The 21,285-nt window shown below is 46.3% G+C and overlaps 1 protein-coding gene across 10 annotated transcripts in view; it reads right to left on the bottom strand.

Moving 5' to 3' along the window:
• Nucleotides 1–21,285, bottom strand: part of ERC1 (ELKS/RAB6-interacting/CAST family member 1) — an 80,430-nt gene that overhangs the window by 19,190 nt on the left and 39,955 nt on the right. For 6 of the 10 annotated variants that reach the window (XM_053462657.1, XM_053462658.1, XM_053462659.1 and 3 more), the window contains 2 exons: nucleotides 12,380–12,511; nucleotides 4,603–4,763 (listed from right to left, as the gene is read on the bottom strand). In XM_053462657.1, the coding sequence (XP_053318632.1) occupies nucleotides 4,603–4,763; nucleotides 12,380–12,511 (293 nt within the window). The remainder of the gene's footprint in view (nucleotides 1–4,602; nucleotides 4,764–12,379; nucleotides 12,512–21,285) is intronic. The other 4 variants (XM_053462661.1, XM_053462664.1, XM_053462666.1 and 1 more) reach the window with 1 other exon arrangement.

The raw sequence follows: 21,285 nt of genomic DNA, 5'->3' as shown, positions 1-21,285 counted from the left end.
GAGACTCGGAGGAGACGCGGAGAAGGGAGGCTGAGCTCACGGGATGCAACAGTAGCTTCATTATACCCGGCAGTACGAGCCTCACCTGAAAGTTATTAAATAAATTGATATTCCTGCGGGCCGGGCCGAGAAACGTGTGGCCCCCCAGTCACAAGCCATTGCTATTTTCTGCCCTTGGTAGCCGGCCAGCAGCTGGAGGCAGTTACACGAGCTTCTAAAATACAAACACACGCGCGGGGGACGCACATGCATGTGTGTGTGCGCAGAGATTAGCACTTAGCAGACGGGGGCCGCATTCTGCGCTGCACATGGGAGGCTTCCAGACCTGACAACATGTCAGCCGGGGGGGTTGGGGGGATCTACACGGACTCCCCGTCACCTAAACCAAGGAATGCTTAGAAGCGTGTACATGCTAATCATTACCATAACACGCGGCCCACCGGGACGGCGCCCGTGCCGGACACTGATTGGATGCGACGGGGATTCGGAACACGAAGGGCGAGTTCTAAGAAACATTCCGAAGAAGTTACAAGAATACGAGACGGGGTAACAGAGAGGCGGAAGAAACGCGGGAAGCGGGTATGTGGCACAAGAAGAGGTGATCTAGAGTTATACGGAGTAATAAAAGTACTTTTAGGACGGGGTTATATGGAGTAATAAGAGTACCTACACCTGCCAACATGCATAGACATGGTAACGTGTGCATGCGCTGCCCGGTCACCCGTAGCGACAGGCACGACATGCGTGTGACACGGTGTGATTTCACCTCTCATTACACTAAAGGACGCCGTGACCGCAATGAGTTAATGGAGGGGGGGCGCATATCACGTCCACCCGTCAGGGATCTTAATACCTAAAGCCGGCACTTCTCCCCCCCCAGGCATCTCTTTCACACGCGCACAATGGTCTCTTTGGAAGGGATTAAGGATTGTGTTTTCTATCATTGTGCGTCTGATTAATCCTAACCTGGTCTCACTTTCCTCCTTTGAATTGTGGGGATGGAAGGGCCGTGTGGGGGCCCCCCGAGTCACTGCACCCACCGCTCAGCGCTGCCAAACCCTTTCACGCCTCATTTGCCACTTAAGTGATTACATTATAAACCAAACGGGCGCAGCTGCCTCCATCGGGGGTCCCACAAAAAACAATCACTTTCTGTTCTAGGAGCGTTAACCGGACTGGCAATGCCCAAGACGGAGCAGCCATACCGGTGGGCCCTAAAGAAACCGGTGGGATGAAGGCTGCAAAGGGTCTTGATTGCCATACTACTATATTACTGTATAAAGCGATGTATACAACACTGTAATATAACCCCCCGGCGCTGTATACAGTACTAACGCTATGACAACCCAGTGTTGTACTACTTCCTGCCATTAGAGGTTGGCACTTCCTGTCGTCGGCATCTGGTTACATCACTTCCTGTTAGAGGCCAAACCACTTCTTGTTACCAACACGGTTTGTCCAGCTAAGAACTCCGGAGGTTTCTTGCTTGGCTCTCTCGAGTTTGATTGTTAGCTCTGCAGAACACGGTATCAGTGCATATCCGGTAGAGAAATACATGGATTTGGTACACCGGATACCGGATACATTTCATCTGCCTCTGGATTTCTCAAGCGACACGTTAGGGACACGGAGGGGACAGCTGGACATGTTTTCAGTGAGCTGTGGCAGAGGGTTATACCCATAAGGGGGCAACGTGTCAGAAGGTCACGGCTCTACTTCCTACCGGGGTCAGAGGTCATGGCAGACCATCCTGGAAAGAATTATAAACTTTCATAAGCGCAAAATATTTGGGAAATAGATGATAAGAAACAACAAAGTCTGCCGCGCTCCCCGGAGTGAAGTCCAAACCCCCGATGCCCCCTCTTTTCTAGGAGGTCAGAATGTTTACTGGGTATGAGGGGATCGCAGGGTTCTACTGCCCTAAAAGCCCCGATAATGTGTATAGAAACAGCAGGAATGACTTTATAAATCAAACGGGGTAAATTAAACACGTTGTACTCTTCCATATTGATTTGTGTTTATTAGAGATGGCCGGCTAGACCTTAATCATAGACCGGCTCGCACCTGATGGGCAGCTTCACCGAGCGATAAGCTCCTTATAACAACTCAACCCCCCCTATAAATAACCGTCGGACCTCTTATGTATTCTGAACATGACTCGGTCTTGGTGAGAAGGACTAAAATCAAACATATTCTGCTATTCCGGCTAATGGTGGAACCATAATCGCTTTAAAAAGTTAAAGGCAAGTTATTAATCTAGGGGGGTCCGAGACACAGCCAGCAGTCTCAAGGCCAACATGACGTGTTAACATCGTACAAAAAGAAAAAGAACACATTGAGGAAGAAAGGAATATATTCAAGCCCACTGAATACATCGACTACGGCCCCTCAGGACCAAGAAAGCCAAGCGGCAAGTAGTTCGATTAGCTGTGAATAAGCTGAAAGAAAGTCCACCCCAATGAAGCATGGGGCATGGCGAGTAGACATCTTTCTAAAGGAATGCCAATTTTGCTTTTTTTCATCATTATTCTCTTAAAGACCATATTCCCCAAAATTGATTTACGTCCCTAAAGACCTAAATCTGGCCATTGTTGGGGCGCGTGGCAGGAGCATGAATAATGAGAACGGAAACTTCAGGGCCATCAGAGGTAAGAACAAGGACCTTATTGATGACGAGATATGGCTCAATGCCAAGGTCATGCCCTTCCTGACAAGGTCATGCCCTTTCCCGACACTTTCACTTTTTTAGGCCCCCAAATTAAACCTTCATTTAACCCCCCCCCAGGTCTGCTATCATATTCCTTTCTAAGACAAAAAGAAAAGTAACAGTATAAGGAGGAAAAGTAACATTTGAAAGGGTTCCAGGTTCCAGGGGGGTCTCTGATGGGGGTTGGGGGGCATTAGAAGCAGGGTTTGGGGTACATTGGCAACAAAAACTTTATAGGGATCTGCAACAACGTTGCGTTTCTTTTAAAGGGCGTGATACGTGGCAGAATTTTCAGCTGAAATGTTTTTACAGCTTTAACAAGAATTATTAGGGTTGCTTAATATTCTAAATGATCTTGTTACATTGAATCTTGTGTGTTAGCGGTGTGGGATTTTTGGAGCACTTACTGGGTTGACGGGGGCCGTGCCAACATTTCGTTGGCAAATGCCGCACAGCGAAGCGGCTCGGCTACACAACCGAAGAATCGAGACAGGCGGGACGGTGGGGTATATGGAAAGACTCGAAGCCCCGGGGTGGGGGTACACGGCGCAGCGAGAGGTATCAAGGGTGTGTGAAGGAGAGTTTATTTGTACGGGGGGGTTGCTTTGGATCGCTTTCAGACAACGCTTTTGGAGATTTTGCACCTCGCCTGCTTCTGTCGGGGTCGCCGCGCCTCATTAGCAGAATACAAAAATGTCTCTTGCAGGCGGCCACGGGACAGAGAATTTCCGCTTTCTGGTGACGCGAAGCTTGGAAGAGGCCGGCTGCTAATGAGTCGGACGTAGAGCCAAAAAGACTTGTTGCCGCATCCCGGCGAGGCAGCGAGAAGCGGGAGGGGGTGGGAGAGATTATTTCGGATCCTGTAAAGACAGGAGACTCGGCGTACGGGACAGGCGCAACGCCAGCTGAGAACCACATTAAAAGACAAAGAGCCACACAGGGCCTTGACGTGCCGAGTGCACCATGACATAATTATCACATCTTGCGAGCTGGCGTGTTACAAGGCAACACGAAGACACTTAACCCCTTTCCGTGTTAGGAGAGCGGTCGCTGCCCTTGGCTTCAGGGGGACGCAGAGCGCGCCGGGTGTTAAAAGAGTCCTGCTACTTAGCTGGAGTAGGACGTGAAATAGACCGACCGAGACCAGAAATGAGGAGATATTTCCCTTGTGCTTAATGCTTGGCACCACTTAAGGAACAAGGATTTCACAAGTTACAATGTATCACGTCAGAAGAGAGTATAACTGCGCTCAGGACAGCAGGAGTCGTAGGAAGGGCATCGACTTCGGGTCTCCCACGTTTGGAGCTTTACACTTTCACAACGCCGAGGACCCGTTGTGAATACACGAGGCGAATCCGTGGCTAAAGGTGGTCGAAGCGGGATATTTAATTCATTTTCCGCCCTGAAGTTCTCTCCCTTCTCCGACCCCAACAAACCCGTCGGCAGCTTAACAACAGGGGGGGGGGGATAATAAGCTGCCAGAAACATCTAATTCTTTATAAAACATGAATATTGAAGCAGTAATATCACATATCAACATACATTATATTGATATATACATTATATATATGTACGTGTGTTTGATGCGTCAAGAGCACATGAACTTGGCTACCAGCTGTTAAAGCGCAAAATGTGACCCGGGTGCGAATGGCTGTGGTGGAGACCATATGCCAAAAGGAACACACGTAATACCCAATAATCTAAGTATAGCTGGGTGACAGCTTCATATGTGCTCTAGGAATCCTTGATTGGGGATTTATGTTTTTTTTTTTGTGGTTTTGGGGTAACAATCTGATTTTTTTTAAAACATTATTAAATAACTAACACTGCCAACAGGTCTGCTGTGTCCTGACATAAAGTATTTAAGCAGAGAGGTGATAGAAATCGGTCCTTACTTCATTTCCAGCACTTCCTCCAGGTGCTTGCGTCTCTCGGCCCGCAGGCTGGTCAGGTGGATCTCCTTCTCAGCCAAGGACTGCTGCGTAGAAGACAACTTGGCCTTCATAGACTCCAGCTCCTGCTTCACCTTCTCCATCGCCAGCATCAGCTCTTCCACCTGCCATGGGGAGAAAACATTGGCTTAACAGCTCTATAAAGGTACGTCCATAAGGAAGCAAAACAGGGTTGGGACACCTTTAACCTTTAAGCTGCAATGGACTATGATCGGAGGGTCCAACGACAGCTGGACAGGTTTACCGACCGATGGTAGACCAGTATCACAGACATAATACATTGCACCCAACAGCTGTTACACGAGAGAACCTCATGCGCCACAAAGTAACCTTCATATCTTTTGATAACCACTTGAGGATATGTATAACATCTCTCTCTTTTGATGCTTGGATAAGGCACTTGGTGTAAAACCCATTACGCCATTAAACAGGTGCCGCATCTTACAAGGAAAGGTTCGAGGGGACCAGCTAGAACACACAACGATCCGCTCCATCGCTATGATTTAATTTGTAAGCATGCGTAACAAAATAGAATAAGACTCCCGTAACATGTTACAAGAAGGTCCCCTTGATGTATACAGCTTCTATGAGAGCAGACAGGGGCCGTGTCGCTTTAACTCCTAAATAAAGTTTACAATCTGCCGTTCACACCGCGGGACCACCTCGGCCTCTCGCGGGTCTGAAACATGCCTGGCATAGAACAAGAGGGCGTTTCAGAGCGTCCATAATAACCTACTGATTAAAAGGCAATTATAATTAGAGAGGGCTTTTGTGCGCACATGCCAAGGTCGCTCCATGAATAAGGGTTCAGTGTAAAAAGTGCCGGCATTGTAGGCGGTTGTCCCGTTCGCCGAGCCTCGTACGGATCTCCGGAGCGAGGCTGCATAACGCAAGAACGGGGATGACTTCCATTCAGCCTCTCCTGCAAGGTAAACACAGAGAGGAGGCTGTCTGCTGAAGCTCACGGGCATCTCGGTTCCTTCCTGACCTCAACGCTTAATTACACGGCAAGCTGCAGGTGGAACACAGCCCTGTCCCTGAGCGTCTTCTCCATGTGCCGGGGCTGGGGCCGCAGCCACGCAGACTGCCAACCTCACCATCCGCCCAAAGCCTCGGCGAGTAAAATGATTGAAAGAAAAGGGACTGCTCCGCTTAGCGTGGGATTAAAAAGCGCAAAACGAGCGAGGAAAATATTTTATTAGGAAAAAAAAGAAAAATAACTAGGAATATAAATTGTGAAGAAAAAAAAAAAACATAAAATAGCCATGTTTCGGGGGAAATGACGGTTTGGAAGAGACAGACTCGGGGAGGTTTATTTTGCTGCTACACCTAGAAGGAAAGGAAACCAGAGTCTATTTTTCTGGTTTCTTAATGTGGGAAAAGGTCACATAAGGTTACAGCAAGGGCAAGAGCCGGGACGGAGCATAACCAGCCGTTATACGGAAGAACTGCACGTTAAAAAAAGGCAATGAATGCTTGGTCTGCCGGGTTGTCCACCAAAGTCAGATTCCAGTGACAGAAGAGGCTGGCTGTGAGTGCTGGGAGTGTCCAACGACCTAGATGGATCAGGTCCTAATATTAAGCCAATTAAGAAATTAATTAGTCCTCTTCTACCAAGGACCTTCACCAGAGATGTTCTAGCACCTAAACCACCAGCTAAACCACCTCAATTCAAAGAATACGTTCTACGCTTGGCCACGGATGGTGCTTGAGACATTACACAGCCAACAAGTGCGATTATCGTTTTGTCTTAAGTGGAACATCAGCTTTAATTTGAATATTTTGACTCTGTATATATTCCCATCACGGACCGGCGATAATCCCTGGTTGTTCCGTGGTGCCAGGAATGGATTTCACGTGAGATAGCCTTGCGTTTCTAGTGGTAGCCTCTTCTCGCAGAAGATCCTATGGCCCACAAGACACCGCCAAGAATGACTGAAGACGTGTCCTGGTTAACGCAACGATCTACGACTCCATATTGTTTCCAGGCAGCATCATCGCCGGCATAGCCAACAAAGCCATAATCTGTAATCCGGGAGTATAATTAGGAAGTCGATTTTGAAAATAAACTGATTTTATGCATACATTTTTTTTTTTTTTAAAAATTCTTAGATCTCATTAGTTTGCCGAAAGCCAAAAAAACCTTTACGAAACAAATCACATCCGCACGGTGATGAATGAAACCCCCGTCTGCTGCTCGCTGCCAAAAAGTAAGAACAGCCGAGGAAACGAGATATCGGAAGGCTGGCGCCTCTACCCGCGACTTATGACTGCGTGTGAAACATGGCCAGAGTTATCCGTGTCCTGGAACAAAATGGTTGACGTGTAGCGGCTGCCCTCACGTTAATTTTTATGACATAGGTCTCTCTTCAGGGAGAGCAGGTTGTTGTTTTTGGGTTTCTCTGCCAGGTGGAGTTCAAGCCCTTAGGTAACGTTCAAGGAACATTTGATCGGCGAGCTCCAGGGTTAAGTGGCGATCTTGGCAGATTAACTTGGTTGGAACCCTAGAAAGTTAAGTCAAACCAGCCGCGGGCGCCTAAAAACGGAGCGATTTCTTATTGACTACAAACAGCTGTGCGTTGCAAAAAGAAAAAAAGAAAGAAAGGTCCACGTTGGGACACAAATTTATTGGATCAGCATGTAGGTCGCGGCTCGTTCTCATGCATTTCTGAGTTCAGACCAACAAGGACATTAATTCCAGTTTATGCCAACGGCTGTAAACTTTGCAGTAAAAAAAACTGTTCTGTTTATTTATTCCCTTAAAAAAAACACTAAATAGGTAGAATAAAGACGATTTTGGAAGTAGGATTTTGCATTATAATAAGAAAGAAAATTTAACAAAAAGCTCTGCTGTCTACTAGTCATACTGCATTGTGGCTATTGTAGAAAGGCTCAGTTTTAATCACCCAGATGGACTCTCAGACTAATGAAAGTCTATTACTGTATACAGCGCTGGGGGGTTATATTACTGTATACAGCGCTGGGGGTTATATTACTGTATACAGCGCTGGGGGTTATATTACTGTATACAGCGTTGGGGTTTATATTACTGTATACAGCGCTGGGGGGTTATATTACTGTATACAGCGCCGGGGGTTATATTACTGTATACAGCGCTGGGGGTTATATTACTGTATACAGTGCTGGGGGTTATATTACTGTATACAGTGCTGGGGGTTATATTACTGTATACAGCGCTGGGGGTTATATTACTGTATACAGCGTTGGGGTTTATATTACTGTATACAGCGCTGGGGGTTATATTACTGTATACAGCGCTGGGGGTTATATTACTGTATACAGTGCTGGGGGTTATATTACTGTATACAGTGCTGGGGGTTATATTACTGTATACAGCGCTGGGGGTTATATTACTGTATACAGCGCTGGGGGGTTATATTACTGTATACAGCGCTGGTGGGTTATATTACTGTATACAGCGCTGGGGGTTATATTACTGTATACAGCGCTGGGGGTTATATTACTGTATACAGCGTTGGGGTTTATATTACTGTATACAGCGTTGGGGTTTATATTACTGTATACAGCGCTGGGGGTTATATTACTGTATACAGCGCTGGGGGTTATATTACTGTATACAGCGCTGGGGGGTTATATTACTGTATACAGCGCTGGGGGTTATATTACTGTATACAGCGTTGGGGTTTATATTACTGTATACAGCGCTGGGGGTTATATTACTGTATACAGCGCTGGGGGTTATATTACTGTATACAGCGCTGGGGGTTATATTACTGTATACAGTGCTGGGGGTTATATTACTGTATACAGTGCTGGGGGTTATATTACTGTATACAGCGCTGGGGGTTATATTACTGTATACAGCGTTGGGGTTTATATTACTGTATACAGCGCTGGGGGTTATATTACTGTATACAGCGCTGGGGGTTATATTACTGTATACAGTGCTGGGGGTTATATTACTGTATACAGTGCTGGGGGTTATATTACTGTATACAGCGCTGGGGGTTATATTACTGTATACAGCGCTGGGGGGTTATATTACTGTATACAGCGCTGGGGGGTTATATTACTGTATACAGCGCTGGGGGTTATATTACTGTATACAGCGCTGGGGGTTATATTACTGTATACAGCGTTGGGGTTTATATTACTGTATACAGCGCTGGGGGTTATATTACTGTATACAGCGCTGGGGGTTATATTACTGTATACAGCGCTGGGGGGTTATATTACTGTATACAGCGCTGGGGGGTTATATTACTGTATACAGCGCTGGGGGTTGTATTACGCTATACAGCCTGGGAGGGGGGGGGCATTTTGGTTAATGCTCAGGGAGAATTATTCCCCCCCTTTAAGCTTACAGTCACGTTACTGGGTAAGAACGATGAAAGCTTTAAGACTCCAGTAATGCAGAGATATTAACGGGGCCGTCCAGGCGCTCGCTCACCTTAATACATTTATTGCCTTTTTTAAGGATCGGTTCACTTGAAAGTACGGCTTATTTATGGAAAGTTAATGAGGCAAAAACAGCAGTTATTCACAAATTCAACACAAAACTTGTGAAAACGGTGCAAAGAACTGTAAAAACAATTGTCTGGAAGCGAGAGGAATTTTTCCGAAGATTTCCTCAGGCTGAAGTTTTAAATTGCCTGTAATGTGACTCACACTTCTGGGGGATTAGAGGGGCCGACGCGCTTTGGGGAGGTTTCCTTGAAGCCTAGTTTAACCGCCGTGGAGACGTATCTTCTGTGTTTCGCCTACAAAAAAAAAACTTCTTAACGTGCCGGTCTGTAAAACACTCCAGACCGACGTCCTTCCTTCATACAATGTATATCTCCCAACTTTCCCGATATATATGGCACAGTCCCATTTTGGGGGCTGTACTGCATGTACTGCGAATGAAAATGTCCTCCGGCGACTCTGGCTATTGGATAACGGTGAGTGATTCTCGTCATTGGACGGCAGCTCAGGCAGTAAACCTCATCATTGGACAACGACTGTGGCGTTAAGGCTCTTCATTGGATGGTGGCTGAGCCAGGGGCAATTGCTATTGGGCAGCAGCTCAACCAGGACCTCCATCATAGGATAACAGCTCAGAAAGGGACCTCTAAATCTTTTCTTCCATAGGGCAACATTTTCAAGATGATATTCGACGGCTGTCTTCAGGTCAGAGGATAAACAGAACTTGATGGAACAATAAGAATAAAAAATATATTCCTTCAATCCTGCAACAGTTAATATTTAAAGGGGCTTTCCCTTTAAACCCTGGAAGTGACTCTGCAAACGCTGCATTCTCTCTCGTGGTTTATTATGTTTTTTTTTACGCCAAACCCAGACCTTGGAAGATAACCCTATTAGGCTATAAGTCACCAGGACTAGGTCTCCTGTAAAAAGTCTAAGTGCGGTCAACGTGCCAGGTTCAGGCCCGAGCCTCTCCTGCCAAGTCTCCTTCTTTTCTCCGCTCGCGTATCAGCCGGTTCTGCTTCAGCAATTGCTTAATTAAGTAAGAGATATCCCGTTATCTGCAATAAGCAAAGCTGGCACACAGCGGAGGGAACTATTTGCGGAGCGTCTGGGACGGTTCCAGGCACGGGGTACGGATCCACTCGAGTCGGGGCTTCTTAAGTCCAATCGGCGTGTGTGCAATGATCCGGAACGCCACTCAGAGGATTCTAGTTACAGAACAAATGCAAGACGTCTAAAAAAAACTTAATTATAAAGGAACTTTGCTCTCCAGATATACACGTTATCAAAAAGGTAACCCGGAGTTATTCACCAGGCTTTGAATTGTTGGTTGAGTTAACTCTACTTAACCTGAAATCAATCGCTAAAACTCAACTAAGCCAACTATGGGCGCTATCAGGTTGATGTGGAGTTGGGTCCAGCTCCTGTCGAGCTTTCTGCTGAGATGGATTGACTTGACTGCTGTCAAATTGATCATCGCATATGGCGGTCCCACTGAACTTCATAAAGTCCTTGGGTTAACTTATATCCTCATGATGAGTCAAGCCGATTTTGTTGAGTTGGAGACCTTTTCTAGACCACCAAGCTGACGGCACGTTGACCGCCAAGTTAACTTTGAGCAGAAGAGTTGCCATGCATTCCAAAGTAGCTTGCTGTGAGTCGACAGTCAAGATGAACTGAGCGGTGGTTGAGTTACAAAAACGGTACATCTGATGTAGGGAACCGAAGCACTGCGTTTAGAAATAAAATACTACTGTATGGTCATGGATAATGGGCATTGTAGTTGGAGAATTAATGGAAGGATAGTTTCCCTGCTCATGATCTTTAGTTTAGTTTTCCTTCATCTGATAGACCTGCCTAGAAAACATTTTACTTCCGGAATGTAAGTATATATATATATAAAAAATACAAGAAAAATGAAAATGTTAGTCAAAGGCTTTTCATGAAAGCCAAGAACGCAATGCCAGATCTGTAGACTAAAAATTCCACCGAGCGGGACAAGGCCACGGTCCGGAGGTCTCGTTCTGCTGTCATTGTGTATTTTTGTCTGCTGAGCTATTATTGGGCTTGGATTGCGCGCCAGAACGCATTACGTAAAGCGGACAATTAGTTGTGGTATGTGAGGTTTTTTCGTAAATTGAAGAAACAGAACTAATAACATACAACGTCAAAATCTGCAGCTTTGGAGGAAAAAAATAAAATATCCGAAGGGTAGGCAGCAAATCAAATGCTTGCGGTCACATTTTGGTACACGGTCAGACGCGGGAAGGTGGTGGGACGAGGGAGGTAAGAGGAGGCAAAATCGGGCAACAGACAAGGGCTCTCCGTACCTTGGCCCATTTAAAGGCAGGATGGCCGACCTCGTGCGGGCTTTCATTAGACAGCTTCAGGCCGGCAATGTAAAGAAATAAAATAAAGACAGAAGTGACAGGCATGCCGTTACAGAAAAGCAACCAACCCGCCTGAACTCTGTAGGAAGCTTAAGGGGGTTCTCCAGCAGATCAGACCCTCAAATGAAATCTCTGGGTTCAACATCGGGGATACGGGATCCCGCTTGGCTTCAACGTTAGCGACACCGAACGGTCAGAAGCGTTCTTAAAATGATAAAGTCCTGCTGAGTTTAGTGTTAAGACTACAGAGAGGGGCACAATCACGCTGCCGGTTGCTATTAATGGTATAGGGTCTGTAGCAAGTGGTCTAACGGTGACTCTGATGAGCTTTATCGGCTGAAACCTAGGGGGCATTTTTAGGGTATTCACTCCTCCTGCAAAATAGTAACGTTTATATATACATAAAAGTTGGTTATACACATGAAAGGGACCAGTGAATGATTTCAAGAGTCTGACATTATCCATTAATTAGACATATACATGGGCGATCTCCAAATGCCCCATTGTTCTTTCGCGGAACGTTCTTACCTGTTTTATTTAGCGACATCACCAATGACTTACCTTGAAATAAATAACACCGCTGCCGTATTGCCAAATACCCAAGAATTCAGAGATTTACAGGCCGTTTATAATCGGCCTATTTGTACTTGATCGGGACAGCTAGCTCGTGATCATCCACAGAAAACATGTTCTAATAAATAACTGGAATTTTATCTCCATAACTGAAGATCCCCCCCCCCATGACATCTTTAATTGTTAAAAGGCATTAGAGGCATAAGGAAGTACTAGTAACGAGAGTATAGCAATATGAGTATCGGATTGGGGTTTTCAGACCCATCAGAATTGCGACAGACACACTCGCTAAACTCAAGATGGCCAACCTGTTTTTGGTACTTGGTCCTTGAAGCCTCCTCTTGGGCCAACACCATTTCTCTCTCGGCTGTAATCTGCACGCTTTCTCGCAGAGCTTCTTCCAACTCCTCGATGCGTTCGTCTCTCTGACGCATCACGTCCTGCGGAGACGGAGGCATAAGGCGTGAGGCTTTGGGGGACCTTAAAAACCTACGAGGGTTAGTGGAACCAGAAAAGGATCGGAAAGCAGAAGACATGTTGAGCCAGATGTTGATTAGTGGTCTTCGCAAAGAGCCGAAGGATTAGTGACAGAGACAGATGTGCAGCAGGTGAGGGTTAGCACAGAAGAAGGCAGGTTGTCCTGAGGACGAACAGCTGGTGGGCAATGCCATTTTGGGCTCTGCAGTAATGAGTGTTCCTCACTCCTAATTAGGGCTCTCCATCAGTCGAAAAGACCTCATGGTCCCACCAAGCTTGGTGGACACCATGCATAGTAGCTTCTCTCAGACTGTTGAGACTACAAACGATGCATTTACACACCGCATGAGGTGGATTCTCTCCAATGGCCACAGTCCAGGTCTAAACTAATCTGCTAAAGCCCCGGTTAGTGAAGATGGCTCACGCACGTACTCTGCCCGTTCTTGTCCTCTGTATTTCGGTGGCTTTTGAAATCCATAAAACTCATCTGAGAAACTGTGGATTCTTACTATCAGATACATCGGTTTTCGCTCGGTCTTAAATCTTACAAGCGCATTGCCTCGTGCTCGTCGGTCAGGTTTGTTGTCCGCCAGGGCCTGCAAGAGTGTAACGTAGCAGAGAGAGGGAAATAGAGAGAAGGCTGAAGGGCTGCAGGAGGTGACAGCAGTATTAGGACATGCAGCAGGTGCAGGAGAAGTGTTAGCAGAAGAGATTAGCAGGGCTTGTCCCGCTTGAGACAGGAAAGCTGGAGATGGTTAGTTTGCAGCTGTCGGTAGATGCATATATTTTGTGTAAACAGATGGATTCTGTGTGTTTCTTTCCCCGGCCACATCCTGATAAGACATTAAATGCTGCGGATACACCCAACAAACCGCAGCGTGCTGTGATCCTCGGCTCCGGCAGCAGCTGTAACCAAATTCATTTCGTTCTGGTCTATTGTAAGGAAACAGATGTGACGAACGTCTATACACAACCCGGGATCTCAGGAGAGGTTTAGTATCTGGAGTCAGAACTACAGCTTCATCTTAGACACGTCCCCACCTTCAATCTCCTAATCCATAGCATGGACACGCAGCCTGCGGCAACTCAGCTCCTGTAGATCATGGCTCCTACAGTGAAGAGCCCTGATGGTCATTACCAGTAGGCCACAGCATTTGCCCCAGGCTGCCTGTCCTTACAGCACAACATGTACACACCAGTGTGCAAGCAGTTTCCAAAACATAATCAAGAATATAGATTCATAAAGCAACTCTCTGAAGTATTCCCAGATATCACCCCCTTTGCCACAACATATATGGCGGAGCAGTCGTCTTTACTTCCGGTTAAAGGATCTGCATGATTATTCCTCTCCTATTGTTAAGTTGCTGGCTGCTATTGATTGGTTCAGGCAGCCTTTGTGAAGGAGGGAGGGACGACGGAACTCCAGGACAGCAAATGGGTTAGAAAATGCTAAATGTGCTGCGTTCAGGACCGATATCAGCTTCTGAAAACCATAAAAATCACACGACGAACAAAAAAGGACGAGTTACAGGTCATTTTCATACAGGAATTTAGGTCTTCCTTGAACCACAGGCTTTGAAAATTCTTAAATGCAGAATATGATTAAAAATATATATAAAAAAATCACCGCGCGTAAAAAGTTGTATGTTATATGTAACGGTTTATCTTCATGTGTGTTTATTGTAAGCGGCGCCGTCACTTTTCTAGACGTTTCAGGGTGTGAAAGAGGACACTATCCATCCCCTTTCCTACAAACAGTCAGGGATTTCCCTGCTCAATTCTGGGAAATTTGGGTGGGATACACAGCTTTCCTCTGTTCTTACCCATTAGGCTTCAGAGAGCCTGTCCTGTTAACAACCAACCTCAATTTCTCCATTAAGGGTTCTCAAGCTGTCCGCTTTTGAATTTAGAAATTAAGGTATTCGCGTGGACGAGAACATTCCCTTTCCACCCCTGAAATACTCGTATGTGCCAAGGGGAAGAAAAAAAAAAAACTTTTCTGTTACGATCCCAATCATTCGAAGTTGGCGCCAGCCCCGTAGTTTATTCATTCAGGCTGCTCAGGTCCCCCTCCAAGTTGCCTCGACAGCAATCTGGCGCGAGTCCAGGGATTTCATCAATTTGGAATTGTTGCTCTCATCCTTGGCACCCAACGGCCACACATCAGAGTTACCTCTCTTGACTCCACCATTAACGATGTACATGTTAACGAGACGCCAGTCTCCATGGAGCCTGCTGATGCCAACTCCCATGCCAGGTCGCCGATGGACAAACTTATTGGGCTGGGACTGGCACAGTGATGAGAAGACAATGGCCTCTTGCCTTTAGAACCATGTCTAGTAGCCTTTGGGCACCTGCCTTTGTCACTAAAAACCTGGCCGAGCTACTAGCTCTCGACGGCCTAGGTTGCAAATATTTTTCGGACACTGCATCGTAGACACGCGCTCAGAAGTCCGGTTGAATCAATTGTCTCCTTGGCAGTTGGTAATTTGGACCCCAGACTCTAGCCGAGAAGGAGAAATGAAATCCAGATGTGGCTCTGAAGTTGTTTTATATATAAAGAGGCTGGAAATACCTTCCAGGAGAAGAGATGAGATTGTGTTACAGGTTCACGTGTATTGCTGCATTATTATGAAACGGAAATGGTTTGCGTTAAGACTTTAAAGGCAATATTCTGGATTCTTCAGAGCACTCGAGCTCAGGAAACCGTTCCCGTTTGATGTTCGTCTACAGACGACCCGGGATGAAATTTCCCTGGATCTTTAGGAAGTCTCAACCCTGCTCCCTCGGCCCGAAAGCGTGTACGAGCGAGAGGGGGCCTTCTGAGGATTCTTCAACTTTAAGCAATGAGCCAGGTTCTCCCTGCAGAGAGACGCAGCTCGGATTATTCCGACGTGCCTTCAAATACAAGGCATTTTTAACTTGGGGTGCGAAGTTTGGACACATTAAGGGCTTTATAATTAACTAGAATCCACAAAGCATGACGTGGACCTTTTTTCCCCCCGGGGGGGGGTCGAGCGCTGAAGACACAAAACGTTCTCCTCTAGAAGATGCAAGAAACTAAATACGCTGCCCACCCAGTCGGAGCATTTCCCTGCCATGCCGAAACACGAGACTTTGATGATTAAAATATGAGAAGCGCAACCACACGTTAAAAAATCCAGAGTACTGCATTATCCTTTTTACCCCGAGACCCCTAATTTGTATTATATACGCACGTATATTTAAAGGAGAATTGTCACTTTTATGCAAATGCCATTTGGCTTCCCATGATCCACCAGTGCCTTAGAATCCTCCCGTAAGCCAACGCAGGGAGTTCTAACCCGCGTCCGTGACTTTACGCTCGACCCTCTAGCTCCATAGAGGACTTTATATTGGGTAAGCATTAGGACGGGGATCTGGAAGGCGAGAGATCTTCTCTGAAGCAACAGTATGTGATAAGAAGGAGACAACTGTAACAAAAGCTAAAAGCAAAACACCAAAGCTAGAACACTTTGGGCTCTGGGATAAACATATCTCGAGGTTTTATTAAAGATCCAAAGCTTCTAGACCGGAACGGGTTTCTGACCGGTTGCTAGAACGCGAATCTACCATCTCCAGAAAAAGGGATACTTCACCGGCGGTGACTCCGCTATTAACTCGCCACTATTGTTTCAATTAGTGAACTGTGATCTTACGCCTCTCTAAGACGTTCCCATAGGAGGAGAACAGTCTGTCAACGCAGTCATTAATCTCCCTGACGTGATCCAGCACAACCCGAGAGCCCAGATCCTAATCTCGCAAAATAAGACCCCACTCCAAGTAACCTCGAAAAAGAGGCTCTTCGCGGTGGGACCCGGGGGCTTGGCGGCACCGGAGCGAGTTTAACCGCAGACTCCTTCGTACGCTATAAACCGGTAGTGGACCAAAGTTCTAAACGTGGGGCAATCATTGGAAACCAACGGAACATCCCTCCTGGTTACGGCACAATGGTTTCCACGGTTACTACTACCTATTTGTACTTCACAGCAACTGCCTGGTTATAATGTGATTAACCCTTTATACAGTTCTATACATTAATTTCATCTTTTTCATTAAAATTCACTATTTTAAATTAGCAACCTGTGTGGGGAATGGGGGGGGGACTTCAGGACGGGAAACTGATTAGGCAATGCTGATTCTGCCACAGGCTGCCACTGACTCCGTGAACTAAAACTCTCTGTAACATTTACACCGATCGCCGAACAAAAAGCACAATTGATATGAATGAATTTAAAGGCTGCGGCAGAGACCGTTCCACTTTAAATGTCAGCTTTTGGTCTTCCAACAGACGAGACTTCATCCCCGTAAACGCAGGGACTTCCTGGGTAGCTCAGGACAGACCGGGCTCAAACAAGGGCCATCCAGTAACACCTTGTTTGTCCAAAGTAAACAGGCAGGGTGAGCTGGAGCGGCCCCAAACCACAATCCCTGCGCTGGACACCATGGCAAATAGCCAGCTCGACGAAACAAGATGGCCACCTCTTGAGGTCCATCCGTGTGCTTTCTGGCATCTATCCAAACCACGGGCCCTCCGGGACCCGAAGACATCCTTCCAATCACAACAACCTGAGATACAGAGGCCAAGCACCTAAATCACGGACTCTTAGAGAGCCTCCACTGACTAATTGGAGACATTCTTTGGGGGCCCTAATCCGTCTCTCTCGCAGCCGGCCCCGTGAATGGTGCCTCTGTCCCTGCTCTTTGCCAGACTCGGATAGGAAAAGGCTTTACGGGGATGTTCTAGAAACACGTCCAGAGACGCCGAAGGGCAGAAACGCTTTCTAGAGACTGTGCAAAGTTTTCTCTAAAGGAAAACTCTCACGGCGTGTTTATTAGTTAATTCATTAATCACACTCAGCCGAGAATACCGAGGACCCCAGGCCAATGGACCTCTAATAGATAAAATGGAATCGCTCCATCATATAACCAGTTATTATATGTGGATACAAAGAGTCGGTTAAAGGGAATTTATCAACTAAATGGCGTTTGCAGGTTTGATGCAGGGAGCATATATGTATATCTATATTATCCATTATTTGTCCTAGTGAGATTCATTACTCTTAATCTCGACCAATGCTTTGTCCCTACGCGATAGAATTGGCGACGATTTAACGTTTAGGTGGGACAACTGCCCCAAATAGTTTGTATTAACCCTTTTGGTTGTTGGGAGCCTTCCTCGCAGTGCATTATATTATATTATATTATATATATATATATATACACATACATATATATATATACGCTGTAAGAAGGGTGCACTCGGTGATCTCGTGGGTACGCGTTATCCTCTCCGCTGTCCAATCTTTCCTCGTATCCAGCGGAATCCGTGGGGCACAGAGAATCCTCACAAGGCGCAGGGTGTGTGCTCTGAGTGTATTTATATGGCCGGACGTGCAGATGGCGTTTACGGGAACACGCAGATCTTATTTTCCGAGGTCTCGTATTGTGCTATTAATTCCGGCCAAAACCACGCAGACCAACAGGATCTAAAACTGGGTTTTCTGTGAACTGACCCCAAACGGTTGGCCAAAGTGAACGGAACACACATTCTACAGCCGCCTGTATCTATGTTTGTCCGTGAGTCGCTATCTACCTAACAAAATTGAGAAGAGATATCCTTACATCCGTTTATAACCTGAATATAAGTCATGCGCGCAAAGGGGTCGTGAATACTGACATTTCTTCTAACAAAATGATACGGCTGTGAGGAAGTAAATATAATATAATAATAGTATGATATACCGATATATAATAATTATATTAAATTATATTAATTATATACCAGGCGGTATATATTTTTTTTTTAAAAAGTACATCTTATCTTTTGTAGAAGCTGCAGCTCCATAGCTGCAGCCACCTATCTCCTTCATGTCCTGATGTATTGTGCCATTGATTGGCAGATTGAAACTGCTCCCACTAAAATCAACGGGGGTGCTTTCTGCACATGCTCATGTGGGTTTTGGCTAGACGGCCCCAGCAGCGTTTTGGCCAAACGCATCTCCTGCATGGCATATAGCTGGAGGGTGGGGGGGGGAAGGGGCAAATAAATAGAGGGATTCTGCATTTAGAATGGAGGGGGCATCAGGGAAATTTAAAGTGACCTCTCAGCTATCATATGCACTAAAGGGCGTATAATGGCTGGAGTGTGCCTTTAAACGTAGACATGCCATATATATGTCCACCACATTCTCAAACCCAAGTCCTGAGTTCAGAACGTGTCTCTGATGAGCGTAAACCTCATCTTGGGTCACTCCTGTGCCTTTTTCTAAGCTTTTTTTTGGCTTCTGCATGCCTTTGCATCTTAAAAAAAAAAAAAAAAAAAAAAAAAAGATACAAAAGACAGAAAAGGGAAAAAAAGGGGAAAAAAGGATAAGAGAATGGATGAAGGTCTAAAAAGAGACATAGGAAAGTCAACAGAAAGATCGTGTTCTAGAAGGTATCAAACTAAGACACATGAGCTGAGATGGTGAAAGCAACTGTAGGACAATAACATTTATTAACCACGTAATTGAATTCAAAACAGGCCGTTATAAATCAATCCCATAAGTGTGGCGGCACCTAGATTTTGAAGAAAATGCTAATTTTTTTCCCCCTCCAGACTTCAGAATGTCTCGCGGAGTCGGCCGGGAAGAGGGGCTCCCGGCGCACTGAGCGAGATTGAGATGTTTTTAATGTATACATTGTAACAATCAGCGGCAGATGAAAGGGTTAAGGAAGCGATTTGCATCCAGCCTCCTTCACGGCGAGAATGGAAACTCTCAGGGAGAAGAGGCTCGTTTTACATCATCGGACAGAGAGCTCCTATGCGCCCCACCAGAGAGATCCCACCAGAGAGATCGGCAAGAGGGCCGAGGGGAAGGGGGGGGGAGCTGCCAGACTTCATTAAATTCTCCTTATTTTACCAGCAAGTCTCCCAGTTCAAGTCCTTCTTCATCTCGGAATGAAAATATTCCGCTTGGGCTTTTGAAAACATGAGCCGGGATCAGCCAGGAATGTCGGCACAAGTGGGATTTGGGAATAGGATGCCAGGCGAGCCCCCCACCTCCTCCCACCTCTGCTGATAACCTCTGCAGCTCCGAGCCAAAGCCCCTGTCTTTACATCAACATATGGGAACAAATGGTCTTGTTCAGTGTATTTCAGTAAAGTCGTTTGGATTCCATGTCCCAGTTTAACAAGAGACATGTCGGCGTTCTGTAAATAAATACCGAACCGGATTATAACCCGCCGCAATTTCACAAGCAACAGATTTGGGTGGGAAAATTGCATATTTATTATTATTATTATTATTATTTACTGTGTATTTCATTACATTAGTTAATAAAAACAACCTAAAAGTATTGAAATAACGTGTGAATATCTGTGTAGCAGAAGGGTATTCGTGTAATAAAGGGTTAATCCTTAAAGTGAATATGTTCGTTTCCCCCCCCCCCAGACAGCGCCAAAAAAAGGCATTCATTTATGGGATAGACCTCATATCAGAACACATTCACTCCGCGCAGAGATATTATATATTTACACGAAAGTTTTCAGGGAAAACAAGGAGATTTCTGGCTGTAACATAATTGCAAAAGGTTTTTTTTAACAATCGATTCGCCTTTTAAACTTAAACTTGGATCAGCGAACGCAACGTGCCATTGGAACAAAGGGAGTGATGGGAGTGATAAAGGGCCGTTGGAACAAAGGAGTGATGGGAGTGATAAAGGGCCGTTGGAACACAGGAGTGATGGGAGTGATAAAGGGCCATTGGAACCCAGAGTGATGGGAGTGATAAAGGGCCATTGGGATATAGGAGTGATGGGAGTGATGGGAGTGATAAAGGGCCATTGGAACCCAGGAGTGATGGGAGTGATAAAGGGCCATTGGAACACGGGAGTGATGGGAGTGATAAAGGACCTCTGTACGCCTCTGAAGAGATGCCATTAAAACTCAGCCCTGTTCCCCCAGACTCCAGCTCTACCTTATGACAACTAACTAGCAGACTATGGGTCCCCCCCTTTCAGGAGAGCGGGGTGCAGGGTCCAGATGCAGCCCTCCTCAGCCTGGTTTGTATCAGGCATGTGGCAGGTAATCCTCCTCTGTAACAGAACCTATGGCGAGTCATTACAGAGATCCTTATATCCCTCGTACGGCTTCCTTAAAGTTTACTGTATCTCGGACTCCAAGAATTATTATGTGAGCAGCAGATTAAGCAGGATTACCCCAAAAGTCTCTATTCTCAGGAACAGACGGCTACTCTAAGTAACGCAGAATCCCAGCCTTAACCGACCAGTAATGTGCGATAATATCACCCGGAGGAGTCCAGTATGTGGAGGTTTTAGGACAGTTAAAGAGCCACCTATGTGCTGAAGGTTACCAAAACAGGCCCTATCTGCTGCCGGGCACCAAACAGGCCCTACCTGCTGCCGGGTACCAAACAGGCCCTACCTGCTGCTGGGCACCAAATAGGCCCCACCTGCTGCCGGGCACCAAACAGGCCCCACCTGCTGCCGGGCACCAAACAGGCCCCACCTGCTGCCGGGCACCAAATAGGCCCCACCTGCTGCCGGGCACCAAACAGGCCCCACCTGCTGCCGGGTACCAAAACACAGCGTACCGTACCTGCTGCCAGGTACCAAAACACGGCGTACCTGCTGCCGGGTAACAAAACACGGCGTACCTGCTGCCGGGTACCAAAATACGCCGTACCTGCTGCCGGGTACCCACAGTCCCTTCCCA

The sequence above is a fragment of the Spea bombifrons genome, chromosome 4 (assembly GCF_027358695.1).
Source record: "Spea bombifrons isolate aSpeBom1 chromosome 4, aSpeBom1.2.pri, whole genome shotgun sequence".
NCBI classification, from domain to species: domain Eukaryota; kingdom Metazoa; phylum Chordata; class Amphibia; order Anura; family Pelobatidae; genus Spea; species Spea bombifrons.
The sequence above is the reverse complement of the archived record's forward strand: the minus strand, read 5'-3'. Positions and strand labels throughout refer to the sequence as shown.